Raw genomic sequence first — 24,961 nt, forward strand, 5'->3', positions numbered from 1 at the left:
AATCTACACTGCACTCGCTCCAAGGCCAGTATATCCTTCCTAAGGTGTGGTGCTCAATAACTCACTGTGCTCCAGGTGCGGTCTAACCAGGGCTTCGTACAGCTGGTAGCATGACTTCTAACCCCTTATATTCCATTCCTCTCGATACAAAGGTTAGCATTCATTAGCTTTTTTAATTATTTTGGTGAGGTGAGAGTGACTGCCCTTGACATCAAGACAACATTTCACAGAGCGTGGCATCAAGGAGCCCTAGCAAAACTGAAGTTAATGGGATTCAGGTAGAAAACGCCACTGGCTGGAGTAACACCTAACACAAAATGCAGATGTTTGTGGCTGTTGGAGGCCAATCATCTCAGCCCAACACCTCACTGCAGGAGTTCCTCAGGGTAGTGTCCGAGGCCCAACCATCTTCAGCTGCTTCAATAACCTTCCCTCCATCATAAAGTCAGAAGTGGGGACGCTCGCTGAAGATTGCACAGTGTTCAGTACCTTTCACAACTCCTCCGATACTAAAACAGTCCATGCCTGCATGCAGCAAGACCTGGACAACATTCAGGCTTGGGCTCATAAGAGGCAAATAACATTTGTGCCACACGTGACAGGCAATGACCATCTCCAATAAGGGATTCTAATCATCTCCACTTGACATTCAACAGCATTACCATCACTGAATCACCAACATCAACATCTTCGGGGCTTACCATTGACCAGAAAATTAACTGACCAGCCATATAAATATTGGGAGCGAGTCAGAAGCTGGGAATTCTGCGGCGACTAACTCACCTCCTGACTCCCCAAAGCCTGTCCACCATCTACAAGGCACAAGTCGGGAGTGCGATGGAATACTCTCTACTTGCCTGGATGGGTGCAGCTCCAACAACACTCAAGAAGCTCGCCACCATCCAGGTCAAAGCAGCTCGCTTGATTGGCACCCCATCCACCACCTTCAACATTCACTCGCTCCCCCGTCGGCGGTGGCAGTTGTGTGTACCATCTACAAGATGCACTGCAGCAACTCACCAAGGCTCCTTCAACAGCACCTTCCAAAGCTGCGACCTCTACCACCTAGAAGGACAAGGGCAGCAGACGCATGGGAACACCACCACCTGCAAGTTCTGCTCCAAGTCACACACTATCCTGACTTGGAAATATATCGCAGTTCCTTCACAGCCACTGGTTCAAAATCCTGGAACTCTCCAACAGCACTGTTGGTGCACCTACACCACATGGACTGCAGCAGTTCAAGGAGGCAGCTCACTGCCACCTTCTCAAGGGCAATTAGGAATGAGCAATAAAGTCTGGCCTTGCCAGCGATGCTCACATCCCATGAATGCATAAAAAATGTTTTTGTACCTGTCCATAACATTTTAATGATCTACGTACATGGCTCCCCAAGTCTGTCTGGACATAGAAACCACAGAAAAATTACGGCACAGAAGGAGGCCATTCAGCCCATCGCATCTGCACCAGCCAAAAAAATAGCTGCCCAATCTAATCCCACTTTCAAGAACCTGGTCAGTAGCCTTGCAGGTTGCAACACTTCAGGTTCATGTCCAGATACCTTTTAAATGAGTTGAGGGTTTCTGCCTCCACCACCATTCCTGGCAGTGAATTCCAGACACCCACCACCCTCTGGGTGAAAAGGTTTTTCTTCATGTCCCCTCGAATCCTTCTACCAATCACCATAAATCTGTGCCCTCCAGTAATTGACCTCTCCACTAGGGGAAACGGGTCCTTCCTGTCTACTCTATCTAGGCCCCTCATAATTTTGTACACCTCAAATTAAGTCACCCCTCAGCCTCCTCTGTTCCAAGGAAAACAACCCTAACCAATCCAATCTTTCCTCATAGCTGCAACTTTCAAGCCCTGGCAACATTCTTGCAAATCTCCTCTGTACACTCTCCAGAGCAATTATGCTCTTCCTGTAATGTGGTGACCAGAACTGTACGCAATATTCCAGCTGTGGTCTAACCAGCGTTTTATACAGTTCCAGCATTACATCCCTGCTTCTAGCTTTACCATTTAGAAAGCACTCGGATATCTCCTTTTTAGATCCAAGGTGGATGACCTCACACTTGCCTTTATTGAAATCCATCTGCCACAGTTTTGTCCACTTAAACTATCAATATCTCTAATTTTAACACTTCCATCTACATCACTTACAATGCCGTTTATCTTTGTACCATCGGCAAACTTGGATATGTGGCTTTCTATCCCATCATCTAAATCATTAATATAGCAAATACTTAAGACTCCAACACAGATTCCTGTCAAACACCACTAGTCACATCCTGCCATTTAGAGTACATTATTCTCTGTCTCCTGCTGCTCTGCCAATCTCGTAACCAAGTCAATAATTTGCCTTCAAATCCACGAGCTCAACTTTAGCTAACAGTCTCCTGTGAGGGACTTTTATCAAATGCCTTCTGGAAGGCCATACGAATATCATCCATAGACCATTCCCCTATCCGCTGCTTTAGTACCTCTTCAAAAGATTCAAATCAGGATGATCATGCATGACTGACCTTTTACAAATCTATGCTGGCTCGCTCTGATCAGCTGAATATTGTCAAAATCTGTGGGATATTGCTGACATACAGTGACGGCAGAATAGCAAGATACACATGGCAAAAAATCCAGCTAATTTTATACCAAATAGTGAAATAAATCAACGTAATACAAGAAAAATTGAATATTGTGGTTTCAAGCTACAGTACATTGACGAAAATCTAGGGGCAGCAAATGGGAACTACACTTGTTTTTAATACTATATAACACACTCTATAAAAGCTGTAATACAGGGGCTGTTGAAATAGACTTGAATCCTTACAGGTGTAAGTTACAGTATTTTAAAGCACTGGAGCTTAAGGAAATGTGACTAAGGGGAAAAGAATAGAGCAACAGTAATATAAAAGCAAAATACTACAGATGCTGAAATACAGGTCAGGCAGCATCTGTGGAGAGAGAAAAACAGTTAATGTCACAGACCTGTATTTCTAGCACCTTGTTTTTATATTAGAAGAGAGCAACAGATTTGTTTAAACTCCTTTACAGCTCTTTAGCCCTAGCTTATTGCAAATTTTGAACTTGCACTTGTATGGCACTTTTAATATAATTAAAACGTCCCAAGACACTTCACAGGAACATTATAAAACAAAATATGACATCGAGCCACATAAGGAGATATTAGGTCAGATGACCAATAACTTGGTCAAAGAGGGAGGTTTTAAGGAATGTCTTAAAGGAGGAAAGCGAGAGGGGTGTAGGGAGGGTATTCCAGAGCTTATGGCCTGGGCAACTGAAGGTGCAGCTATCAATGCTATCAATCTAGGGCGGCACAGTGGTTAGCACCGCAGCCTCACAGCTCCAGCGACCCGGGTTCAATTCTGGGTACTGTCTGTGTGGAGTTTGCAAGTTCTCCCTGTGTCTGCGTGGGTTTCCTCCCACAGCCAAAAGACTTGCAGGTTGATAGGTGAATTGGCCGTTATATATTGTCACTAGTATAGGTAGGTGGTAGGGGAATATGGGATTAGTGTAGGATTAGTATAAATGGGTAGTTAATGGTCGGCACAGACTCGGTGGGCCGAAGGGCCTGTTTCAGTGCTGTATCTCTAAATCTAAAAAAAAAATCTAAGCACCGCAGCCTCACAGCTCCAGCGACCCGGGTTCGGTTCTGGGTACTGCCTGTGCGGAGTTTGCAAGTTCTCCCTGTGACCTCGTGCTCCAATTTCTTCACACATGCCAAAGACTTGCAGGTTGATAGGTAAATTGGCCACTGTAAATTGCCCCTAGTGTAGGTAGGTGGTATGAGAATAGAGGGAAGCTGGGGATGAGAGGGGGAAATGGGATTAATGTAGGATTAGCATAAATGGGTGGTTGATGGCTGTCGCAGACACGTTGGGCCGAAGGGCCCATTTCAGTGCTGTATCTCTATAAATGCTGGAGCGATTAAAATTGGAGATATTCATAAGGCCAAAATCCGAAGAGTGCAGATATTTGTGGGTAGTGGGGCTAGAGGAGATTACAGAGAATGGGAGGGGTGAGGCCCTGGAGGGATTTGAAAAGAATGAGAATTTTAAAATCAAGATGCTACTTGGCCAGGAGCCAATGTAGGTCAGGGAGCACAGGAATGATAGATGAATGGGACTTGGTGCGAGTTAAGACAGGGGCAGCAGAGTCTTGGACGGCCCTCAAATTTACAGAGAGTAGAGTGTAGGACCCAGCCAGGACTGCAGTGTAATAGTCAAGTCTAGAAGTAACGAAGGCATGATTGAGGGTTTCAGCAGATGAGCGGAGACTGGGGCGATGTTACAGAGGTGGAGTTAGGCAATCTTAGTGATGTAGCGAATATATGATCGGCAGCTTATTCGTGGTCAAATGCGACACCAAGGTTGCAAAGGCTGGTCCTTTGTCCTTGTCACAGGAGCCCTTGGAGCAGGCTTTCAGCTACCCCTTCAAGAACACACTGACACAGGTTCACATGGCCTGCATCCAGGCTCACCAGCTGGACATGTTGGCCATGTGTATGTATTAGTCCCCGTCCATGTAGCAGAGCCTGTTATCCAATCGTATCGCCCGTCCCTGCCATCGGACAAAGACCTTGCTTTGCTCAGACCGTGTGGTAGTCGGTGTGCAACAGCCACCCCACGTTAAAAGAACCCACACATAGGCATCTTCCACCACCTCAAAATGAATCTTCTGGACCTGGAGTATCAGGATTGGACTATTCAGTCACCTAAGGACCCACAACCCGAGTGGAAGAAAGTCATCCTCGTTCCCGAGGGACTACCTAAGAAGCAGCAGCTCAGACTGTTGCCAGGAAGAGGGACGGAGTCAGTAGCTGGGGCAACAGTTCAGAGTGGGGACAGAAAACAATGGCTTTAGTCTTCCTGATATTTAATTGGAGGAAATTTCTGCTCATCCAGTACTGGACGTTGGATAAGCAGTTGAGAGGGCTGGTGGTGTCGAGAGAGGTGGTGATGAGCTAGAGCTGGGCATCATCAGCATACATGTGAAAAATAATGCTGTGCTTTCGGGCCGCACATAGATGAGAAATAGTGGAGGCCCAAGCATAGATTCTTGAGGGACACCAGAGGTATCAATGCAGGAGCAGGAAGAGAAGAGAATCATAGAAGATATGATTAGATAGATAAGAATGGAACCAGGTGAGAGCAGTCCCACCCACAACAGCAGAGAAGCATTAGAGAATGACAATGTAGTCAACCCCCATGTCAAACAAGACATCTTTTTAAGCCTGGCAACCACCTGTGTGATTTCATTGGTACCACTGTGCAAGAATAAAATCTTTCTTGGAATAAAATGCATAAGTTCCTAAAGGTCCTCGAAAGATTACTAGAATATATGTATGCCACAGTTGTAATCTACACTGCGTTCAAGCCCCAAGATCACCTCATTTTTTCAATACTATTGCAAGCTGATGCATGAAAGACCCCGTTCACACCCAGAACCAGTGACTGGATTAACAAGTTACTGCTGTAACCCAAGCACAGGCAGCTTTGTGAGCTAGAAACACTTGTATTTAAAAAGGTAGTTTTTTTTTTAAAAGTAGGATTTGATCTACAAGAATTTTACCACGCAATGAGTAAAAATCATTTTGTAAACAAAGGTTTGATTTTAAGCATCCATTAATATAGAGGAAGAAAGAATCAGATTTTAAAATAATTCTGAATGAACTCAATTATGTTGGTTGAGGCTCGTAAGAACCATGTGAGGCAAACTCAACAGGACAAAGAAATCAATGCAATTATTTGCTTCACATTAATCTGATCACTCAGTGAATTGAGGCACTTGAAAAATAGCACAAAGCAATGACACTATCTTTTAAAATTAGTTTTATTGATTTAGATAGTCGTGGCACCAGAAAACTGAATCAAAAGTTCTTTAAGTGCATGACTGGTCTGCTCATTTCAGTGCACACTTGTTATCTTGCCTCATTATTCATTTGGCAAAACATCTGTAAGCATGCAAAGGTTCAGCCTTTAAAATCACAAGAAATAAGACCACTTTCCTGTGTACTTTTCAGACTTGCTGAGTCACTTCCTATGCCATGCAGCTAATTCATACTTCAACGTGACATTCAAGTCACGTAACATCTTCCTTCAAAGCAAGTTAATAGGATTTGCAGCTGTTTTACAAAAGAAAAAAGTGGCACTTCTGTTGATTAAAATGAAAATACAAATTTATCTCCTTCTGCTAAAACCAGCACATTAATGCATCAAATTTGTTATAATCTAGGGTTGCCATTTTGCAGTGCCTTTCAAGGAAACCAGATCAAAATGTCCTGGAATCTGACATGGCAGACTGTAACAAACTACAGAAGGCATAAATTGTGTTCTATGTTACCCAGCTGGGGTTTAAGATGTTGGTTTAAGTATGCAGATCAAAAGATTAAAAAGATCAAAACAACAAAGTGAAAAAATATAAGAGCGCATACATCAAATTTTATAGGAAGTGACAACATCCCTCGAGAGACACGGAACGAAATTAAAATGAGAATTACGAACTGGGTCAGTTTTTAATTTGGGATAGTGATTTGACACTTCCACACTCTAAAATATCATTGTAATGAGATTTAAAAATAAACTATATAATGACTTAGCAAGACTATAAAGCACCGAATCAGGCCATTTGCCCCATCGTGCCTGTGCTGGTTCTTTAAGAGAGCTAACACCACTTCCCTGACCTCTCCTCACAGACAAAAGACAGGCAACATTTCAAATGAAGCAGGACATCAATGGGCTGTCAGCATAATAACCCAACAGCAGAAACTTTACATATTGACGGGCATTAAGAATCACCAGCAGAACCATTTCAAATACCAACTGTCCCTATCCTCTTGAAAGATCGGGCAGGATAGCTTCAACATGGCATCAACACTGTAGTAATGTTGAGGTTTTCAGAGCAGATTTCTTGCCAGGAATATTGTCATATGCAGCAAGCAGAGTTTAGAAGAAAAAGTTACACGGAACTAAACCCCAAATAGTTGAATGGAAGTTAAAGCAGGGGAGTTTAATCTGCAGTCTAGTGTCACAGGAGTACCGAGCCGTGTAATCCCATTCAAGACCCAAGCATTCTGCTTCTACACGAGCTTACATTTCTTATTTTGCAAGCATAAGGGTTTTGGAAAGGGTTTTCTTTTTAAAAAGTACCATTGCCTCACAGAATTCCTTAATGAAAAAACCAAGGTGAATTGATACCAGCAACTTCAAATATGTGCAAGTGCATGAGAATATGGAAATTAAACCTGATAGACAGCACCCTCCCCCCTACCCACCATGGATCACATCAGGACAGCCCACAAAGTCAGAAGGACTGAACACCTTTAGATTTAAATACTTCGAGGCAAAAATTGGCTTTGGCTGAACAGGTGGTAAAATAAAAAAGGATGCGACTGTTATGGCCACATGGTGTGACATGAGTGGTTCTCACTGTTCAACTCCCCATCTGACCGCAGCAAGTTTATTTGTATTAGAGTTTATCCCCTTGGTGTTTTATTTTTCAAATAACCAGACAGCAACAGGTTTTCTCATAGGTTTTAAAAAGTCAATTGTTTATTGATCAATAAACCTTATCCTGAAATTGACGCAACCTCATTCACTCATGCATGCACACACGAAAGAGAAGGGAAAGAGAAAGGTGGGTTTTGTGGGGGAGAAGAGTTACGATAAACCTGTTGAATTCTCGAGACTCAAAGTCCAGATAGTTGCAGGCAGTTATAGATTCTGTTGAAGATGGTGGGTCACTTCCAGCTCTCTCACTGTTGTATAATGTAGATGTCGGATTTTTTCAGCAGGTAGTTGCTTTCTGGCTTGCTGGAATGCCAGCTATTACAAGTAGCTTCACCTTCTGGGCCAGTCTCTCTCTCTGCCTGTCTGTGTTTTAAGTAAAACAGTGTCATCTCTCAACTCCTGTTAACACTCTGGTTTCTTTCTCATGGTGATCACACTATGGCTCAGGTCGTGACTACTTCACACCTCCTTTGTTTTAGGAGACGACATTCAATTCTGGAATGCTGCTAGAATAGGTGAGAGATGGGTTTCATTAACGCCTTTCGGCATTCAGCGTCTCCTGATAACGCAGAACGATCGCCGACATCATTAGTGCATCCATACGTGTGCCATCTTGCCAGTAGGAATCTGCACATGCGCGCACGACGTCACCACACAATGATGTGAGACGTATTGGATGTGATCTCTGCCTCCATTCCCCAACGGTATCCCGTTCCCTTCCACCATCCCTGCCTCAACCGTCGCTTTCAGTTTCCTCGTGCCGACAACTCACCCCTTCGCTCCCATCTCCACCCACCAACCCCTCCAAACCCCCCCGGCCACTCGCTTCCCACTGCGCCGCACCGAAAAGTGGTGGGGGGCAGGATGCGAGCGGCGGGGTTTTTTTTTTGGGGGGGGGGGGGGAGGGGGAGGGAGGGAAGTAACGAGGCAGCAGCTGAGGGGGTGACGGGGCAACATGTGGAGTGACCGGTGGCGGGTGGGTGGGTGTAGTGGCAAGCGAGCGGCCATGGGGCCAGATGGGGGGGGAGGGGGGGCAGAGGAAGCGGCGAGGCTGAGAGTGAGCAGACGGGCGCAGGATGGAGCAGTGAACAGAAGCAGCGATGGCGGGAGGGAGCGGGGTACTGTTGGAGGTGGAATGGAGGCAGCGAACGAAGCCAATGCAGGGGTTTGGGTTTAATTCTTTATGGTGTCAAATTGAGTAGTGCCATCTTTATTACTGGTAGCTGCCTGAGACGTCGCGTACAGTGACGTTTCAGTCGATGAGGTTGCATTCGCGCATGCGCTAGTACTGTGCCACCGAGCTGTTGTACTGTCAGCAAACATGCCCTCTGGCTTTCAAGATTTGTCTTGTGTCTTTGTCAGATTGTTTGAATAAATGGCTAATCCCCATTTTTCTTCAACAGCCATTTTGGACCATTGTTCACTTTTAAAAATAAAGGTTCATTTTTTAAAGACAAAGTTTGTTTATTCATAACTCTTCAGAGTTAGTTCATGAATGTTTATCATCGTACTTCCAATTGACAGTGACCCAAAACAGCACAAAGCAACATTGACTGGCCGTGAACACAAACACAGAGAAAGCATCCCTACTGGGAAAGGACTGAAATCTGGACTCTGCATTCAATAGAGGAGAGTGATTTGGAATTGTTCTCCAGACACGACTACACCCTGCAGATAATCTTAAATTACACTGCTGCTTTCAGCAATGGTCAGATTTTAATCATTAGATTGATTTAATTTATCAAATTTTATCACCTGAAACTGGTTTCTTACAGGGGCAGGTGTTGGCCAATTAACTTTAGGTAGGTAGTTTGCACTCATACTTAGGAACACAGGAACAGCAGCAGGCCATTCAACCCCTTGAGACTGTTTCTCTACTGAATTAGATGATGGTCGATCTGCATCTTCATTCCATTTACCCGCCTTGAAAGGCATTATATAAATGCAAGTCTTTTCATGACCACCAGACATCCCAAACAAAGCTCTGTCTTGCTCATGAAGTACTTTTGAAGTGTAGTCACTGTTGTAATGTAGGAAATATGGCAGCCAATTAGCACACAGCAAGCTCCCACAAAGAGCAATGTGATAATGACCAGATAATCTGTTTATGATGTTGATTGAAGGATAAATATTGGCCAGGAGACCAGGGTTAGTTCCCCTGCTCGTCTCAAATAGTACCAGGGGATCTTTCAAGGGCAGTCAGCGCCTGGGTTTAAAATCTCATCTGAAAGACACTACAGCACTCCCTCAGTACTGCACTGGAGTGCCAGCCTTGATAGTGTGCTCAAGTCCTAGTGTGGAAATTAAACCCACAACCTTCTGACTCAAAGGCAACAGTGCTACTAACTGAGCCGCAACTCAACTTCGTTCGGTAACTCTTAATACCCATACTTAATAAAAAACTATCAATCCCAGTTTTGAAATTCAAATTTTCAAATCACCTGCAGCCTCAACAGCTTTTTTTTGGTGGCGGGCGGGGCGGAAAAAGAGAACAGGGGAAGAGAGTTCCAGATTTCCACCACCCTTTGTGTAAAGTGCTTCCTGATATCACCCCTGAACAGCCTAGCTCTAATTTTAAGGTTACGCCCCTTGTTCAGAACTTACCCCACAAGAGGAAATACGGTAGGTACAGAGAAACTATCAAATTCTCTAAACATCTTGAAGAGCTCAATTAGACGACCTCTTAATCTTCTATACTCAAGGAAATACAAACCTCAGCAGTCTTCATACACAAGTGATAGGTGTAGACAGAAGAACACCTCTAAAAATTCAACCCAATGTGCCAGGAAACAATGGCAAAAAGAAAGTGGTCATGCAAGTTCCGCAACAATATTGAGTCAATGATGTAGTTCAGCATAATATCATTGCTCATCAAATCAAGAAAATCAATTAAAGTTGGTGTATCGACAGTCAGATTACGCCTGACCACGCTGGGAACTGCAGTGTAAAATCCCAACAGCTGGGCTTTCAGACTCAACTGTAAACGCTTAACTGCAGTGTGAAAAAGGTCTGCAGCAATGCAGGTACCAAACTCTTTCTCCCTCCTATTGTGGGTAGCCTGGTAATGTCACGGCACCAGAGCACCATAGGGCTTGAAAACCAAAAACAGGAAGAGAGTGTTCACACCTGGAAAACTTTTGGGTAAAATAGCCTTTAAAAAGTTGCGGCAAATTTGATTTGTAAGGCAACATTCCTACTTAAGGACGGAATTGCTGCCCTTTCGCCATGATCTACGTTTCTATATGATCTACAGGAAGATATTCTGGATTGTGTTCAAACAAAGCAACGCATCTTGGGCACGAGATGAGAGCGATAAGCTGCTCAGCTTGCTCTTATTTCAACCCTTTGATGTGTAACTGTTTTGCAAAACACCACATGCTGGGTTATTCCATATGTAAATCAAATACATATTCAAAAATCAAATGCAAAAATCAAAACAGTAAGTAGAAATAGGTAACATTATTTCCAGAATTTTCACCTACAGAGTGTTTATTGGGACGACATCTTTAATGAAGTTCAAGAACCAACAGGGATTGTTGATTTTATAGGTTTTTCTTAGGCAACCAGATGTAGCCAACTAGTTAAAAGATTAAGGCAATGAACCCAGACACGTTTATCAGCTTTTCTATCCCTGAAAAACATTGACCGAGAGACACCAGCTTTGAGTTTCTGTAATTCACCTCTTATGAATTATTGATTCAATTGATTAATAAATCTAGAATAAAAAGCTCGTCTCAGTAATGATCATGAAATTACCAGAATATCAAAAACCCATCTGGTTCACTAATATCCTTTGGGGAAGGATATCTGACATCCTTACCCAGTCTGGCCTACACATGACTCCAGGTGCACTGCCCTCTGAAATGCCCTTGCAGGCCACTCAGTACTATCAAACCACTACTAAAAAAAAAATAAAACCAGACGGACCATCTGGCATTGAACTAGGCACACCCAACCCAAATGACCCTGTAAAATCTTCCTCACTAACTGGGGTCTTGTGCCAAAATTAGGAGAGTTGTCCCTCAGACTAGTCAAGCAACAGCCTGACAGTCATCCTCACCAAATCAAACTTTACAGTCAATGTCCCACACTCCTCCATCACCATCCCTGGGTATGCTCCTGTCCCAGGGCAGGACAGGACCATCAGAGGTAGTGGCACAGTGGTATACAGTCAGGAGGGAGTAGCCCTGGGAGTCAACATGGACTTCAGACCCCATGGAGTTTCATGCCATCAGGTCAAACATGGGGAAGGAAACCTCCTGATTACCACCTACCACAGCTGGTGAATCAGTACTCCTCCTTGTTGAACACCACTTAGAAGCAGTACTGAGGTAGCAAGGGTATAGAATATACTATGGATGGCAGATTGCAATGTCCATCACCAAAAATGGCTTGGTAGCCCCAATATTAACCAAGTTCTGAAGGATCTGCTAGACTGGGCCTGTGGCAGGTGCAGACAGAACCAACAAGAGGGAAAATCTTACTTGTGCTCATCCTCAATCTACCAGTCATAGATGCATCTGACAACATTGGTAGGAGGGACCACCGCATGGTTCTTGTGAAGATCAAATCCTATCTTCACACTGAGGACATCCTCCATCGTGTTGTGTGGCACTACCACTGTGCTAAATGAGATAGATTCAGAACAGATCTAGCAGCTCAAGACTGGGCACCCATGAGGCCCTGTGGGCCATCAGAACTGCATTCAACCACAATCTGTAACTTCATGGGCTGACATATCCCTCACTCGACCATCAAGCCAGTAGTCAACCCTGGTTCAATAAGAAATGTAGGACAGCATGTCAGAAGCAGCACCAAGCATACCTAAAATGAGGTATCAACCTGGTGAAGCTACAACACAGGACTACATACATGCTAAACAGAAGCAGCATGTGATAGACAGAGCTAAGCAATCTCACAAGCAATAGATCAGATTAGAGCTCTGCAGTCCTGCCTCAGCCAGTTATGAATGTTGGTGGACATTTTAACAACTAACTGGATGAGGAGGCTCCACAAACAATCCCATCCTCAATGATGGGGGAGCCAGCATGTCAGTGCAAAAGACAAAGCTTCTGAAGCATTTGCACCTTCAGCCAGAAGTGCAGAGTGGATGATCCGTTTTGGCCTCCTGAGGTCCGCAGCATCACAGATGTCTTCAGCCAATTTGAATCACTCCTCATGATAAAGAAATGGCTGAAGGCATTGGATACTGCAAAGGTCATGGGCGCTGGCAACATCCCAGCTGTTGTACTGAAGATTTGTGCTCTTGAACTAGTCCCGTGCCGAGCCAAGCTGTCCCAGTACAGCTACAACACTGACATCTACCCACGAAAGTGGAAAATTGCCCAGGTATGTTCTGTCCACAAAAAGCAAATCTAATGCAATCCAGCCAACTACTGCCCCATCAGTCCACTTTCAATCATCAGCAAAGTGATGGGGTCTCGCTGACAGTGCCATCATGCGGCACTTACTCAGCAATAAACTGTACACTGATGCTCAGTTTCGGTTTCACGAGGGCCACTGAGCTCCAGACATTATTACATCCTTGGTTCAAACCTGGACAAAAAGAGCTGAATTCCAGGAGGTGAGGTGAGGTGAGAGTGACATCAAGGCAGCATTTGACCAAGTATGGCTTCAAGGAGCCCTAGCAAAATTGAAGTCAATGGGAATCAAGGGGAAAACTCTCCACTGGTTGGAGTCATACTTAGCATAAAGGAAGATGGTTGCAGTTGTTGAAAGCCATTCATTTCAGTTCCAGGACATCATAGCATGAGTTCCTCAGGTTAGTGTCCTAGACCCGACCATCTTCAGTTGCTTCATCAATGACCTTCCCTCCATCAGAGGGTCAGAAATGGGGATGTCCACTGATGATTGCATGTGTTCTGTACCATTAGGATCTCCTCAGAATCTGAAGCAGTCCATGCCTGCTTGCAGCAAGACCTGGGCAACATTCAGGCTTTGGCTGATAAGTGGCAAGTAACATTCACACCGCACACGTGCCAGGCAATGATGACCTCCAACAAGAGAATCTTATCATCTCCCCAAGATGTACAATGGCATTATCAAGGCTGAATCCCCATCAGCATCCTGGGGGTTACCACTGACCAGAAAGTTAACTAGACTAGCCATATAAATACTATGACTGGTGTTACTACTGAGGTGGGAGAAGTGCACTGTCTTTTCTAGTTCAACTGCTCCACAGGTCACAACATATATTTAAATGTTTACCCAGTTACTGATACAGTCAATCATGTTTATCCCTGGGATACGGTTTATCCCAGAAAATACACCAACCAGTTTTCTTTAATAACAAAATTATCAGTTTATTATAAAAACAAGACTTATCCAGTAACAAAGCAAAGCACAACACAGATTGAAATATGAAAGTTCCTATTTTAAATCCCCCACACACAAATACTGAAAAAAATAAAGAAATTCTCTCTGCAGAGCTCTGGTACAAAAAAAAGACAAAAATACTTTGGCCAAATACTTGCTAATTCTTGAAGAACAACAATATGGAAAGATGCCAGTTGTCCCTTTTGGTCTGGTATCTGGGTATACGGTGATGGGTCACTGGGATCTTTTCAGACACAGTGCGTTCTGGAGATGTCAAGAAATAGCTTGGTAAGCTTTCCAGGAGAAATACGGCATCGGGGCTTCCGCTAGCATACTCTGGTTTCGCAGAGCCTTTTTTTCCCCAAAGACAAGAGGAAAAAGGAGTTGACACACTGGGCCTCTCAGAGAGGTGCAGGAAAGATGAGCTGGGGTTTTCTTTCTTGGCAGGTTGATTTTCAACTGCTTTCAAACAACGTCCACACCCCAACTGAACCAAAACAATATCTCAGACTCTAAACCACAGCCAGTCAGAACCTCCTGACCCTCATAAATCTTGACATGTCACTTCTCTGTAAGCATCTTCCCCAGGGAGCTTAAGGCATGTGACAGCCAGTAAAGGTTGTTTTCAAACAAGACCTCTCAGTGACCCTTGTAAAAAAAAAATAGAAGTCCAAGGAGTCTTTTCAACAAAAACAAAGTCCAGCATCTATGAAATCTTTAATCTTCTAAAAAATTAATCCACTTCCAAAATTTAAATATGAATCCTCAAAAAATATTTAATAAAAAACAGAAGCACTTTCATAACACTGCAAGATACCTTGAAAAGCTGGGATTCTGCAGTGAGTAACTCACCTCCCAACTCCCCAAAACCTGTCCACCATCTACAAGGCCGAAGTCAAGAGTGAAAAGGAATACTTTCCACTTGCCTGGATGTATGCAGCTCGAAAACTCATCCAGGACAAAGCAGCCTGCTACTTGATCGGCATCCTATCCACCACCTTAAACATTCACTCCCTGCACCACCGGTAGCAGTGTGGCACCATCTACAAGATGCACTGCAGCAACTCGCCAAGACTCCCTCAACAGCACCTTCCAAACCAGCGACCTCTACCACTGAGAAGAACAAGGGCAGCAGATGCATGGGAAAGCCAGCACCTGCAAGTTGCCCTCCAGTCACACACCATTCTGACTTGGAAATATATCGCATTCCTTCAGTCTCTGGTCAAAATCCTGGAAGGGCACTGTGGATGTACCTACTGGACAGCAGCGGTTCACCACCACCTTACGGCAATTAGGGATGGCCTAGCCAGCAATGCTCGTGTCTCATGAATAAAAAAAAATTTCTATGCTAATGCAAGCAACATACAGTTTTACCTTCTAATTTTGTCCCCGATCAATACACAGTAGAAAGGGTGGGTGCAGTTTGCTCCTAGGTCTTTGACAATCCAGCTCTCAATGAGTGGGAAAAACTTTGCACCTGGAGATTTCACACTGTACTGAGATTGTCTCATACTGCACCTCCTCTGACTTTGTGATTCTCACACTTGTTAGTTTGGACCATCACACCCTCTTGATAACCCCGTTGTCCAATCTAAAAAGAGGGATTATGCTTCGTTCAAAGACCAACCAAGCCTTTCTGGAATACACAGATGTCCAATCTTTCAAATAAAGAGCAAAAGCAAAATACTGCAGATGCTGGAAATCTGAAATAAAAACAAGAAATGCTGGAAATACTCAACAACTCTGGCAGCATATGTGGAGAGAGAAGCAGAGTTAACGTTTCAGGTCAGTGACCCTTCATCAGGCCTTTGCGCCATGACCTTCTGGTCAGTTATTCTCTGTGACCCCTTCCTATCAACACCTTTACTTTTGTTATCTCTTGCCCCACCCCTGCTTTATTTGCTTAAAAGCAATTACATTTCTAATCTTTGCCAGTTCTGATGAAGGGTCACTGACCTGAAACGTTAACTCTGCTTCTCTCTCCACATATGCTGCCAGATCTGAATATTTCCAGCATTTCTTGTTTTTATTCCAAATAAAGAGACACTGTGATAGAGCTCTGAGTTAGGGAAACTGCAGTCTCCATAATAAGCATCATCAAGGATCTTGACCCCCTCTCCCCCCAACCTCATTTTATCTGATCACTTAATTTACACAGTAAGTGGAAGTTTCAATTTTAATGCACTTTGCAGATTGAATTAATCAGTAAACAGTCTGTCTCCTAAAACTAATGGGGTCAGGGGTAAAAATATGAAAGGTTTTAACAGGTAATAAATTGTTCCCATTTGATAGTGAATTGATGGCAACTGGGCATAAAAGTCAGGATTATCACTAAACGAATGAAAGGGGAAATTAGAATGCTTTATCACAAGGGTAGACTATAGATAAAAGGGGCTTGGATAAAAATTTAAAACAATTTAGGGAAAGTGGAACGTGATTAGAGTAGGTAGCTTCAATTGACCAACACCTAAATAGATGCGATGGATTGGTGAACCTCCTGCCATACTGCAATTTCGAGGATTTGATCACGCAGGTCGTATCTGCATGGAACTGTTTAGGTTGGAAGATGTTTTACACACACTGTCCCAGGACCAGCTTCTTTGAAGGTTTGGACCTCTATTTGGTCAGGCTACAACTGGTATATATTTATCTATGCTAATGAGAATGTGCATCCACAATAAACAGGAAAATCAAAAAAAATTAAGTGGTATCTTTATGATGGTTGAAGTGTTACAACCTTCTGAGCTATTTCGAGGAACACATTAAACAAAGGTTTGCAATCCAACAGACTCTAGGCCATGAAATGAAAGCCTGTCTTGCACATAATTCTGTTAAATGAAAAACAGCGTGTTCCTATCTAGTCTTTGTGACTTCTCTATATTTCAGATTATTTTCAAGAATCCTTGTGTCTTCTTTGCATTTTTTTTTTTAAAAACTCACTATTGTAAAGAAAATTCTAAGATGATCAGGTGCATTTCAATATTTACCTACAAAAAGCTTTAGAATGGCAAGCAGCTAAACAGTCCCAAAGGCCATCACCTCAATCCTATTAAACCTTAATGTGTTACAAGAGTTCCAAGGGCAAAATCATTTCAATCTTCACTTTGCATTTTATTTTATTTTATTTTTTTTAAACTTGGCTCTCTTCTGGCATCTTCATTCTCATTTCAATGTTGATACTGGATTGGGGTGCACGTGGGAGAGAGAGAGATATGAATTGTGGATTTTGTACTACGGGTACATGGTTTGCAGAAGGGGCCTAGCAACCCAGAAAGGATAGCGAGACATTAAATAAGGAACGAGCACAAAGTAGGCCATTCAGCTTCTCAAGCTTGTTCCGCCATTTAATTAGAATATGGCTGATTTGCATCTTAACTCCATTTATCTGCCTTGGTTCTGTAACACTTAACTATCCTTGCCTAACAAAAAAAAACAATCAATTGGTTTTACAATTTTCAACTGACCCCCACCCCCCAAAAGCTTTTTGGAGGACAGAGTATTTCAGATTTCCACTACCCTTTGTGTGTGAAGAAGTGCTTCCCAACATCAACTGTGAACAGTCTGGCTCTAAATAAGGGCAGAGCTTGAGCAGCTCAATGTCATCATGGGCAGGAACTTGCAAAGCTTGGAGCAAGGGATTGCAAAGGAAAAGTCATCAGAAACACAGGAGACCATTTCTGTGAGAATATAAAACAGCAGTTGCATCTCAGAGGCCCAATGGAAAAGTTATGACATCCAGACAGCTAGCCTGATGGTGCTTTGTTTCCTGCCAATGGCTGCACACAGCACCTGCTTCCAATATTAACACCCTTTACATTTACAATGGACAGAGTAAGCTGCTGTAAGAATGCAGGATACATCGAGCAGAACTTCCACAGTGAAGTCCTTGTGCAAGTACATTCAAAATATAGCAATTATTGGAAAAGTATCTTTCAACTGGTAATTTATTCAAATAGTTTAACAGATAATGCAATATAGGAAGACGAGTAGGCCACTCGGCCCCCTCAAGACTGTTCCACAATGGCTCTGTATCTTGACTCCATTTACCCACAAATACCTCAAAAGTTTCGAGGTTAGAAAACTGTCAAGGGCAATGACTCCTGTAATTAATTCATTTTTCTTAACTAAATTCAAAACATGCAGATACCTTTTTTTGCAGTCCACCAGTGCTTCATAAAGCAATCGCAGTACATGGTGTTTCTTGTCTACACTGAGGTTCCAGTCCGATATCCATTTGCGAACCTAGATAAAAACCATTAACTTCTTATTCACTGATCTTTGCCATTGTATCCATCATATAGACCAAAGGGCCAAAGTAGGAGCAATGGCAGCCTGAGAGAAATCTCTACATTTTACCTTGGGGCTGCTCATCAAACCAGCAACAAAGATAATGAATCTTTTCCAGTAATTGATCACATTGTAACGGAAACCCCACGTCACCTGGAAATATTAATTTCACCGAATGGAACTTTGCCTGAGACTTTTTACTGGACATTGTTACAAACAACCTTTAAAAGAAAACAGAACTACTAGCAGCCAAGATGGCCATGAATTTACATGTGAAAAAACTAAAAGAATCAGTCTGGGGACAGAGGTGATTACCCAGTCTAGCCAGAACAATGGAGATATTCCCTAATTGAATTACCTAGAATGATTTTGTCAATGTTGATCGTCAAAAGCCATCGACACCCATTGACTATGAAAGAGCCAAACCCCCTGGCCAAGTATTTTTGAACAGCTTGAGAGGAGAACTTTAGTTCAAAAAACCCTTCCAGAAACTTGTTTCTCAAACATAAAGAGGTGGTCACATCACATAACTGTTTGGGCCACAGTGGAAATTTGAGAGTGATGACGCAGAAGTCAGACAGTAACTGAACTCCAGGGAAGGAACATCTCTCTCCAGCAAAGTCCAAGGGAAGCCTCAGCTGCAGCCAAACTTCAAATCTACAGACCCTCAGTCAGCAACAGAGAGGACAGGCCTGCTCAGGCCGGGAAAAAGAATCCGACCCGAACCACATCGGACCCGATCCCCTCCAATTTTGCCCCGAGCCCGACCATCCCTTTACTTACCTTTCGACTGGGAAGCTCTACGAAGCTGCAGCGCATGCGTGATGACGTCATAGTGACATCACTCATTCACTGCGCAGACTCAGTTTCGTCCCGGACTCCCAGCTCAGGTAAGTTTTTTAATTTCAATACTTACCAGCAAAGCACTCACGTGTGCGTCTGACCCGACCCAACCCGGGCCTAACCAGAGCCTGAAAGCTGGACCCGGAAGATTGGCCCGACCTGACCCGAACCCGACACGTCGTCTGGTCCAGTCAGGTAGCAGCCTCTTCGGCCTTCTGGAACCAGAGAAGCAAGCCCAAATTGTGCACGTGGCCCAGCAAGGACTTCAAGATTTAATTTCAACTAAAGACACAGACTCAGTATTTAAATTACAATTTTATTAAGGACTCTACTCCAACCTCCCAACTCTGTTTTTTCCCTCTATTTCTGTGTGTGTGCCCCTCGTGTGAACGCGATCATGGATGCATCGCATATTTTGGTAATTTTAACCGGTTTAGAATAAGGTTAATAAACTTACATCTTTCTTGTTTAAACTCAAGAAAACCTGTCCGATGGGGTCATTTGCAATTATTAGAGGAACAGCAGCAAGTGCTCCCTGAGGTGGTAAGTTAAATCACTGTTAAAAGAATAAACCCTGTTACGGTCAAACCAGAGAAGGGGCGAAAGGGGAGCCTGAGACCCCTTCCTCACCTGGTCGTAACAACATACTGATATAAAACCAAAGTACCGGCAAGTGGGGGGGTAGATTTGTGCAACAGTAAATGAACCATTCATCCATGAACAATTCCGCCCCAGTATAAATGACAATGTCAAAGATGACTGTCAAAAATAGCCATAGAGGTTCCTCCAGCAAAGTTACAAAGTGCATGTAGATAGATGATTGAGATTCGTTTCACTGACCGTGCTCAATCTGCTTCAGACTGGCAAGAGACATCAGGCAGCCATATAGTTTCCTCCACTGGTGGCACAATATACTAATAAGCAAAGCTACGAAGTGCATGTACATAATTTAGCACACTCAGTGAAACTAACCCCAATCTGCCTCAGGCTGGCAAGGGACACTAAGCCAAATGCTCTGCCAGCAAGAGAACTGCAGCAATATTGAGAATGGCCTGGAACAACTTCTCCCCTCCTTACCTTGCACACACAAACCCCAAAGCCCAAGCAGCGAATGGCACTAATGAACTAGGCTAGGAGATAGATCAATAGAGAATCAGTGACAGACATTCAAGGGGATATTTCAGAATACTCAGGATAAGTACATTCCTACTATAAAGGAAAATTCTAAGGGGAGGACCCACCACCCGTGGTTAACTAAAGAAGTTAAAGAAATCAAACTTAAGGAAAAGGCATATAATTGCACACAAAGATGAGTAGCAGGCCAGATGATTGGTCAGAATACAAAGAATGGCAGAGAATAACTAAAAGGTTAATCAGGAGAAATTAGAGTACGAGAGGAAGCTAACTAGAAATGTAAGAACAGATAGCAAGCGTTTCTACATTTAAAAAGGAAAAAAGTAAATTGAGTGTTGGTCCTCTAGAAGTGAGAATGGGGAACTAATAGTAGATAATAAGGAAATGGATGAAATGAACAAACATTTTGTTTGTCTTCACTATCGAGGATACAAAAAACATTCCAGTAATAGCTGTAAATCAGGAGGTGGAAGGAAGGGAGGAACTTAGTGAAATTACAATCAGCAGGGAAGCAGTACTGACCAAACTGATGGAGCTGCGGGTCGATAGGGCTTCATCCTAAGGTCTTAAAAGAAGTGGCTAATGAGGTAGTCAAGGCATTGGTGTTAATTTTTCAAAATTTTCTAGATTGTGGAAATGTTCCATCAGACTGGAAAATAGCACATATAATCCTTCTATTCAAGATGTGGGGGTGGGGGGTGGCGGTGCGGGGAAGGTGCAGAAAACAGGTAACTATAGGCCAGTTAACTTGAAGTCTGTCATGGGGAAGGTGTTAGAATCCATCATTAAGGAGGCTATAGCTGGGCACTTCGAAAAACTCAAGGTAATCGGGAATAGTCAGCATGGCTTTGTGAAAGGGAGATCATGTTTAACCAATTTATTGGAGTTCTTTGAAGGAGTAACATGTGCAGTGGATAAAGGGGAGCCCCTTGATGTACTGTACTTAGATTTCAAGAAGGAATTTGACAAGGTGCCACATAAAAGTTTATTGTGCAAAGTAAGAGCTCATGGTGAATGGGTAACATATTAGCATGGATAGAAGATTGGCTGGCTGATTGGCAGAAAACAGAGTATGCATAGCTGGCTCCTTTTCTGATTGGCAGGATGTGACAATGGAGTCTCGCAGGGGTCTGTGCTGGAGCCTCAACATTTTACAATTTATATCAATTACTTAGATGAGGGGAGCGATGGCATGGTAGCTAAATTTGCAGATGACACAAAGATAGGTAGGAAAGTATGTTGTGAAGACACAAGGAGCTTGCAGACTGATTTAGATAGGTTGAGTGAGTGGGCAAAAATCTGGCAGATGGAGTATAATGCGGGAAAGTGTGAAGTTGTTCACTTTGGCAGGAAGAATAAAAAAGCAGAGTGTTACTTAAACGGAGAACGACTGCAGAATTCCGAGGTGCAGAGGGATCTAGGTGTTCTAGTGCATGAGTCACAAAAAGTTAGTATGCAGGTACAGCAAGTAATAAAGAAGGCTAATGGAATGCTATCCTTTATTACGAGAGGAATAGAGAATAAAAGTAAGGATGTGATGCTTCAGTTATACAGGGCATTGGTGAAACCACATCTCAAATACTGTGTGCAGTTTTGGTCTCCATATTTAAAGAAGGATGCGAATGCGTTGGAGGCGGTTCAGAGGAGCTTTACTAACTGGATTAATAACTGGAATGAGCGGGTTCGCTTATGAGGAAAGGTTGGACAGAATGGGCTTGTTTTTACTGGAGTTTCGAAGAGGGGAGACTTGATTGACGTTTATAAGATCCTGAATGGTCTGGACATGGTGGATGTGGAAAGCATGTTTCCTCTTATGGGCGAGTCCAGAACCAGGGGGCACTGCTTTAAAATTAGGGGTTGCCCTTTTAAGACAGAGATGAGGAGAAATCTTTTCTCTCAGAGGGTTGAGAGACTTTGGAACTGTCTGCCTCAGAAGGTGGTGGAGGCAGGGTCACTGAATAGTTTTAAGACAGAAGTAGATTGATTCCTTTGTCTAACAAAAATCTAAGGTTATCAGGGGTAGATGGGACTGTGGAATTCGAGGCACACAGATCTTATTGAATGGCGTAGCAGGCTAGAGGGGCCGAATAGCCTACTTCTGCTCCTAATTCATATGTTCGGAATTACAGAGAAGTAAAGCATGTGAAGACACAGTGACTCACCTGGTCAAGATCAGAAGGAATGTATTGAATAGCATTGCAATACGTTGCCACCTTGATGAGACTGCAGTATACGATGTATCTAGCAGGAGCATTCTCCTCCATTCCATGAAAAAGATTACGCAGCCTAATTAAAGACAAAACTACCTTTCACATTGGATAACAATAAATATAAACCAGTGTTAGCAAAATGAATTAGGACAGTTCTTGCAATAAGAATTGTTATTTTAAGAAAGTTTATATTTTTGGCGATTTTAGATGACTTTCATCTTGTCTCAACATCATGTCATAAAGTGGCATGTGCTGCAATGTAAACCTTTCCCCAGTCCATCAGCCCCAAAAGAGTGCAGTAGGGCCTTTTCGATTTCTCGCTGCTTTATTTAAATGACATTGCTGATGCTCAGTGAACTGTGGACAACTTGGGCTATGTGGCCTGGTTCATTAAGCAGATTCAGTCCAAGCTCATTCCACAACTCACAGCTAATAGAAAGGAAAGCTGAAGTACTTGAACATTGACAACATGATTACAATATATATATATATATATGTCATAAAAGGTTAAAAGAAATGGTGTGTAAAGCAAATGGAAAGACTGCAGCAGGATGAAATTCAGTGGTGTCAGTACCAGAAGCCAAGCTTCTGGGAGAAATGGCAGGAAATATGCACAGTTACAAGATTATAAATGTATAATGCAGCTGTTCAGCCACTGTCTGTTTTGTTCAGTATTTACACACATTATTCTAATGTTTGTATGAACATTTGGGCAGTGTTGAAGAGAATGGGGCAATTGCGTGTGGCTGGGGAAGGATGGGGGGGGGGGGGGGGGGGAAGAAATGGTTGGTTGGGGTCTCCCATACACTGGAGCTAAGATGCTGTTCTTTGTAGTGCCTGGGGTATCCACCTCCAAGCCAGCCTAACCCTCCCTACAAGAGGCAATGTTTTTGCTGCGATATTAAAAAGAGGGAAGTTTTGGGAGGGGAAAACAGTACTTTTTATCCAAACTATTTCTTCTTTTACTGAACAAAAAGGATAAATTTAACTCAAATTCTGCAGCTTTTTAAAAAATTAATTCTCCTGCCAGCATTAACGCTCAAGTAGAAATTGTCTGCTTGCTCAGCTGCTTATATGATGCAAACTGCGGAGCAGCATTAGAAACAGCTGTTGGCGGGGGGAGTGGTGAAGGCGGGAGTTGGAGGGGAGTAAAGAGAGTGGGGAATACTGTTCTGGAGCCACCCAAACCTGCAAAGGCACAAGTTTAAAGTGGTTAACGCTTGAAAATGTAATTGTATGGCAATGGTTAGAAGAAAGAAAAACTTACATTTATATCGTATCTTCCATGATCCCAAAATGCTTTACAGCCGAAGTACTTTTGAAGTGCAGTCACTGTTGTAATGTAGGAAATGTGGCAGCCAATTTGTGCACAGCAAACACCCACCAACATAAATGAGCTAATGAGAAGATAATTTTTTTTTATATAATAGTGGTTGAGGGATAAATATTGACCACAGGAGAACTCTCTTGCTCATCTTCGAATAGTGCTATGGGATCTTTTACATTCACCTCAGAGGGCAGATGGGCCTTCGGTTTAATGCCTTATCCAAAACACGACACTTCCCAACAGTGCAACATTCCTGCATGGGCTTGATGGGCCAAATGGCCTCCTTTTGTGGTGTAATGACTATGACTCCTCCCTCAGTACAGCACTGAAACGCCAGTCTGAGTTATGTGTTCAAATCTCAGGAATAGGACTTTCTGAACCAGAGGTGGAAGTGCTATCAATGAACCAAGCCTAACACTGTAGTCTCAGTTCTAGTCATCACACTAGAAAAGAGCATATTTCCACTGTAAAAAGTGCAAGGGATCCCAATATACAGGATATGAGCTATGCAGAAAGAATAGAGAATATCAAGTTCTAAAGATGATCAAGAGGTGACCTCTCAAGATACATAGCATTAAACGTTTTAGATATATAACCCCAAAATATTACTTTAAAAGTCAGGTCAGGAGGATCAGAAAACATTAACATATTTACAACAGATATTAAAAATTTCTTTAATCAAAGGGTGGCAAACATTGGGAATTATATGACAAGCAAGCAAGCTTTCAAAAGGCAGGTGGAGGAATTTGGGTATGGGTAGAAGCAGCTTTATTGGGATGAAAGACTTTACTACCCTGGACTGTTCTCACAAAGCTTAATTTAGTTCCAACACACCGCTGTGTTCAGTAACACAACCATTCCCCTGTTTTTTTTTTAAAAACTGCCCCAAAATATAAAAACAGGTAGAAGTCGTTAATAATTCTTGACTTTTGAAGGGGCTCTGATGGCATGACCTCTTCCAATGCAAACTGCATACTCACAGCTGCAGTCGGAGCGATGAGCGTTCACCCTCGCGAGCTTTCAGCAGCTTCTCGCACAAGCTTTCAGTCAGCGCTTCCTGCTTTTCAGTCTCCAGAATCAGGAGCAGAGACACAATGCTATTCATCACACTCTCCACATCTGCATAAAATGCATAAAGAAAAATATTTGTAAAAAAGCCAACAAAGTAGTTCACTGGACTTGCCCAGCCTCACTCAGGCCACCATAACACTTAAGGTTTCCTTAAGATTTCAGAGAGTGGCCGTTTAAGAATCACTACTTAGAATCAAGGCTTTTAAACAAAAAATGCACTGACT

The 24,961-nt window shown here is 43.0% G+C and overlaps 1 protein-coding gene across 2 annotated transcripts in view; it reads right to left on the reverse strand.

Annotated features, from left to right (window-relative positions):
- eif3m (eukaryotic translation initiation factor 3, subunit M) overlaps positions 1 to 24,961 on the reverse strand; it is a 48,490-nt gene that overhangs the window by 16,361 nt on the left and 7,168 nt on the right. For both annotated transcript variants that reach the window (XM_068046589.1, XM_068046590.1), the window contains 3 exons: positions 24,647 to 24,785; positions 22,292 to 22,415; positions 18,013 to 18,107 (listed from right to left, as the gene is read on the reverse strand). In XM_068046589.1, the coding sequence (XP_067902690.1) occupies positions 18,013 to 18,107; positions 22,292 to 22,415; positions 24,647 to 24,785 (358 nt within the window). The remainder of the gene's footprint in view (positions 1 to 18,012; positions 18,108 to 22,291; positions 22,416 to 24,646; positions 24,786 to 24,961) is intronic.

The sequence above is a fragment of the Heterodontus francisci genome, chromosome 14 (genome assembly GCF_036365525.1).
Source record: "Heterodontus francisci isolate sHetFra1 chromosome 14, sHetFra1.hap1, whole genome shotgun sequence".
NCBI classification, from domain to species: Eukaryota; Metazoa; Chordata; class Chondrichthyes; order Heterodontiformes; family Heterodontidae; genus Heterodontus; species Heterodontus francisci.